The following is a 5,380-nucleotide window of genomic DNA, read 5'->3' on the forward strand; positions in this document are numbered from 1 at the left end:
AACTAGTTGGGTTATATATTGATGATGACCGCTTACCCTCTCATAAGAGAGGTGTAATTTGGGCCTATCAAATTTTGGCGCCGTTGTCGGAGAATATGATTGTCAATTTAGTATATCTGTGATAATTGACTAATAGTTAAGTTTCCTAAATTTTACGTTTATTTGGTGTTTTTTATTTTTACAGGTCCTTTCTTGTATATGCCACGAACCAGTAGGTCAGGAGAACCACTGTTTCTTTTTAATCCGAAACCTCATTTGATTTGTAGAATGACTTACCAACAAGAAGTTGAGAGATTAGCCACTTTGGCTAATGCGCAACTTAATCAGTAAAATGCTGATAAACCAAGTCGGGTGCCTAATACTGATGATGATGACCTAGGGGATGATGATCTGATTGAGCCTACAAATAGGAGGTGCACTGAGAATATAGCTGCACCAATGAATCAAAATCATCCTGTTAGAGAAAGAGCAAACGTCAACCCAATGTCCAGTTTGTATTTGATGATGAAGATAATGCTGACTTGGACGAAGCTAGTGTTACCGGAGAAATTATTCCACCACCATTAGCACCAGGTGTGAAGTTCAACATCATAAGCACCATGATACAACTGATAAATCTAAAAGGGTTATTTGGTGGACTTTCAGGGGATGACCCGAATATGCACTTGCTGAATTTTTTCAATATTTGCAAATCCTTTGACAATTCTGGTGTTGGAAAAAATGCTATTGCTCTTTGTTTATTCCCGTTGCCTCTTTCTGTAGAGGCAACAATGTGGTTGAATAAACTGGCTCCCGATTCTATAACAAACTGGAGGCAATTGAAAGGAGATTTCCTAGAAAGGTTCTTTCTACACTCCAGGATATTACAATTAAGGGCTGAGATTAGCAAATTCAGAAAATTACCAAATGAGGCACTACATGAGACTTGGATGCGATTCAAGAAGAAGTTGACACAATGTCAAAACCACAAAATAACCGATAAGCATTTGATGGAGACATTCTATAGAGCTTTAAACTCCATCACTAGACCTACTGCAGGCAATGATGAAGGAGGAGCATTCATGGATCCCACATTCACTGAGGCTACAAATATGTTGGAGTGGTTGACTAAGACAAGTAGATCTTAGCATACCAGGGATTCTATGACAGCAAGCCCTACTGTGTCTAGTGGTATGTCTATTGAGAAACACCGAAAAGAGGAGGAATGTGACCAAGATATGGCACACATAAAGATCCAAATGGATCTTCTCACTAAGAACTTGCTATTTGGAAAGGCTGAAAAGGTGAAAGCTGTTTGTTCGCAAAGTAGAGCTAATTCTAATTCTGAGGAGGAGGCCAACTGTCTAAATAATCAGGGGGTTTCTAAGGCAATAACCAAGGGAATCAAGGTTAGAACTATTGCAACAAAGTTAGTTACAAAGATAGGGATCAAGAGAGCTGGAAGAATAAGAATGACAGGAGTGGAATATATGTACCGCCTGGAAGTCATGATAATACTACTACTAGTTCAGGTAAGATGTACATGGAGGACATGATGGAGAAGCTATTAAAAGGGGTTTGAGAGACCAATGCGGGTGAGAAAATGATGAAGAGTGACTTATCCTTCATGAGTCAGTTAGTTAATTCACTTCAACTTCTATCAAATAGTTGGAGCAACAAATGAACCAACTCTCAGCAATATTTAATCAGAGGAAGAGTGATAATTACCGAGTGATATGGTGAAAAATCCTTAGAATGACGATTTTTGCATGACAGTTACCACTTAGAGTGGTAAAGTATTCTCGGGCTTTTTTGTGGGAAAAACAGTAATTGATGATGTAACTGAAGAGGAATTTGAAGATGAAGAAAACCATTCAGTGAAGTCTGACAAGCGGGATGGTAGTTAAATCCCATCTAACCATCAGTATGTTGATGAGTTAAAGAAGAAAAAGGGAAATAAAAATAAAGCAATGGTTACTACTCTCCTAAAACCACCGCCTCCCTTCCCTCACTAATTGAAAAAGAAGGCTGATGACACAAAGTTTAGAAAATTTATGGAGATGCTAAAGTAGCTGACGGTGAATGTGCCTTTAGTAGAGGCATTAGAGAAGATGCCTGGGTATGCTAAGTTTATGAAGGACCTTGTGACGAAGAAGAGAACTGTGAGCTACAAACTAGTGGATAATCTTCACCATTGTGGCACCATTTCAACAGTATCCTGGGTGCAAAAGAAAGCAGATCCAGGAGCATTCACTATCCCTTGTACTATTGGGTCTCTTGATTTTGCTAAGTCCTTATGTGATCTGAATCAAGTATTAATTTGATTCCACTTGCCTTTTACAAAAAGTTGGGTTCGCGGGATCCTACACCCATAAATATACGACTAGTAATGGCAGACAGGTCAGTGAAGCGGCCAGTGGGGATATTGTATGATGTGCTAGTAAAGGTGTCCAGTTTTACATTTCCAGCTGATTTTTTCATTCTAGATTGTGAAGTAGATTTTGAGTACCCATAATCTTTGGTAGACCTTTCCTTGCAACCGAAAGCATGCTTCTTGAATTGCAAGCTAATAAGCTACTATTCAGACTTAATGTGAGGTGTTTCAGTTTGATGTGTGCCAGTCTATGAAGCAGCATAAGGATATGAGTGTATTCTCTATCGTGGATGTTTATTATGAATATGAGCAAGAGGTGCCGATTGAGGAGAAATTTACTATGAAAACTTTGGCCGCAGTCTTAATAATCTTTGATAGAAAAGGTATTAAGAAATATGAAGAGATAGTGCATGCACTAATGGGAATAGGATCATATTCATATGCTCCCAAGAAGATGGATTTAGATCTCAAAAATTGCCCAACACCACCGGCTAATCCATCTATTTAAGAGCCACCAGTGTTGGAGTTGAAGGAGTTGTTGGGCCATCTATGGTATCTGTTTCTAGGATGTGGAAATACTTTACCTATGATTATTGTAGTGGATTTAGGTAAACACCAAGTTTAGGAATTTATCTCTGTGCTTAGGAGATATAAAAGGGCTATAGGGTGGACTATTATGGATATTATTGGTATTCCTCTGGGTATTTGCACTCACAAGATTCAGCTTGAGGAAGATTGCACTCCAACCATTGAGTACGAATGTCGTCTTAACCCACCAATGCAAGAAATAGTTAAGAAGGAGATCATAAAATGGCTTGATTGGCAAGTCATATACCCCATCTTCGATAGTAAATGGGTAAGCCTTGTCCAATGTGTGACCAAGAAAGGTGGCACAACTATAGTGGTGAATCAGAAAAATGAGTTGATTCCATTCAGGCCTGTGACTGGGTGGAGAGTTTGCATGGACTATTGTAAGCTCAACTCATGGACTTTGAAGGACTACTTCCCGATGCCTTTTATGGATCAAATACTTGATCGATTAGCGGGAAGAGGTTGGTATTATTTCCTGGATGGGTATTCGGGGTTAAAACCAAATTTTTATTGCTCCAGAGAATCAGGAGAAGACTATATTCACCTGCCTGTATGGTACTTTTCCTTTCAAGCGGATGTCATTTGATCTATGTATTGCACCTACCGCCTTTCAACGATACATGATGTCTACCTTTCCCGATATAGTGGAAGATACCTTAGAGGTGTTTATGGATAATTTTCAGTGGTAGGTGATTCTTTTGAGCTGTGTCTGGTAAATCTGAGTAGAGTGTTGCAGAGATGTGAGGAGTTCAACTTAGTGCTGAACTGGGAGAAATGCTACTTCATGGTGAAGGAAGGCATTGTTCTTGGTCACAAAATTTTAGCCAAGAGAATCAAAGTCAACCGGGCAAAGGTCGAGGTTATTGAGAAACTACCTCTTCCCATTTTAGTAAAGGGAGTTCTTAGTTTCCTTGGTCATGCGGGGTTCTATCATTGATTATTAAGGACTTCTCTAAAATTGTAAACCTACTTTGCAAGATTTTGGATAAGGAGGCCAAGTTCACATTTGATGATGATTACAAGAAGGCATTTGAATGCCTTAAGAAGAAATTAGTTGCTGCCCTAATCATTATTACACTAGATTGGTCGATGCCATTTGAAATCATGTGTGATGCAAGTGGAGTGGTTCTTGGGGCTATGCTTGACCAAAAGAAATAAAAGTTGTTCCATCCTATTTACTATGCAAGCAAGGCATTGAATGGGGCTCAAATGAATTACATTGTGACTGAGCAGAAACTTCTCGCGGTGGTCTATGCATTTGAAAAGTTCCGCACTTATTTATTGGGGACCAAGGTGGCTGTGTATACAGACCACACCGCTTTAAGGTATTTGATGGCAAAGAAGGATGCTAAACTAAGGCAAATCAGGTGAGCAAATACCTATCCAGACTTGAGTAAGATCAAGCAGTCAAGGATGAGCTTAAAATTGATGACATATTTCCAGATGAGAAAATCCTAGTTGCTATGCTTTGAAAGAGTACCTTGGTATGCAGACTTTGCAAATTATGTAGTAAGTGAGATTATCTTGGAGAATCTGTCTTTTCACCAAATAAAGAAGTTTCTCCATAATGTTACACACTACTTCTGGGATGAGCCATATTTGTTTTAGCGTTATGCGGATAACATTATCAGAAAGTGTATCCCAGAGGTGGAAATGTTGAATATTCTGGAAGCTTGTCATGCTTCGCCAGTAGGAGGTCACTATGCAGGTGACCGTACTGCAAGAAAGGTATTGCAAAGCAGCTATTATTGGCTAATCCTATTGAAGGACACATATGAGTTCGTGAGGAGATGTGACCGGTGCCATAGACAAGGGTTAATCTCAAAGCATCATGAGATGCCCATGGCAAAAATATTGGAAGTTGAACTATTTGACGTATGGGGTATCGATTTCATGGGGCCATTTGTGAGCTTCTATAGACTAAAATATATCTTGGTGGCTGTAGACTGTGATCAAATGGGTTGAAGCGGTTGCTTTGGCTAATAATAAAGAAAAAAGAGTGGTGGCTTTTTTGAAAAAGAACATCTTCTCCTATTTTGGAGTGACAAGGACTATCATTAGCGATGGGGGATCCCACTTTTGCAATAAAACATTGTAGGATGCTTTGTTGAAATACGGTGTGAATCAACATAAGGTGGCCACTCCATATCATCCACAAACTAGTGGGCAAGTAAAATTTTTGAACCGGGAGTTAAAAACAATCTTGGCTAAGATAGTGAGTGTGAGTATAAAAGATTGGTTTCGAAAGCTTGATAATGCCTTGTAGGCATATCAGACTGCTTTCAAGACTCCTATTGGGATATCACTATATCAGATGGTCTACGACAAAGCATGTCACCTTCCAGTTGAACTAGAGCATAAAGCTTTGTGGGATCATAAACGATTGATCATGAACTGCAAGGAAAAATTGAGTTAAGGTTAGGATAATTAAATATA

The 5,380-nt window shown here is 39.1% G+C and overlaps 1 protein-coding gene across 1 annotated transcript; it reads left to right on the top strand.

Annotated features, from left to right (window-relative positions):
• The first annotated feature begins 3,029 nt into the window (after nt 1–3,029).
• On the top strand, nt 3,030–4,909 carry LOC124896169. Its single transcript, XM_047407697.1, has 5 exons — nt 3,030–3,209; nt 3,681–3,803; nt 3,923–4,069; nt 4,178–4,311; nt 4,576–4,909. The coding sequence occupies exons 1-5, from the start codon at nt 3,030–3,032 to the stop codon at nt 4,907–4,909; spliced, it is 918 nt and encodes a 305-aa protein (XP_047263653.1).
• The last annotated feature ends 471 nt before the right edge of the window (nt 4,910–5,380 follow it).

The sequence above is a fragment of the Capsicum annuum genome, chromosome 2 (assembly GCF_002878395.1).
Source record: "Capsicum annuum cultivar UCD-10X-F1 chromosome 2, UCD10Xv1.1, whole genome shotgun sequence".
In the NCBI taxonomy this organism is placed as follows: Eukaryota; Viridiplantae; Streptophyta; class Magnoliopsida; order Solanales; family Solanaceae; genus Capsicum; species Capsicum annuum.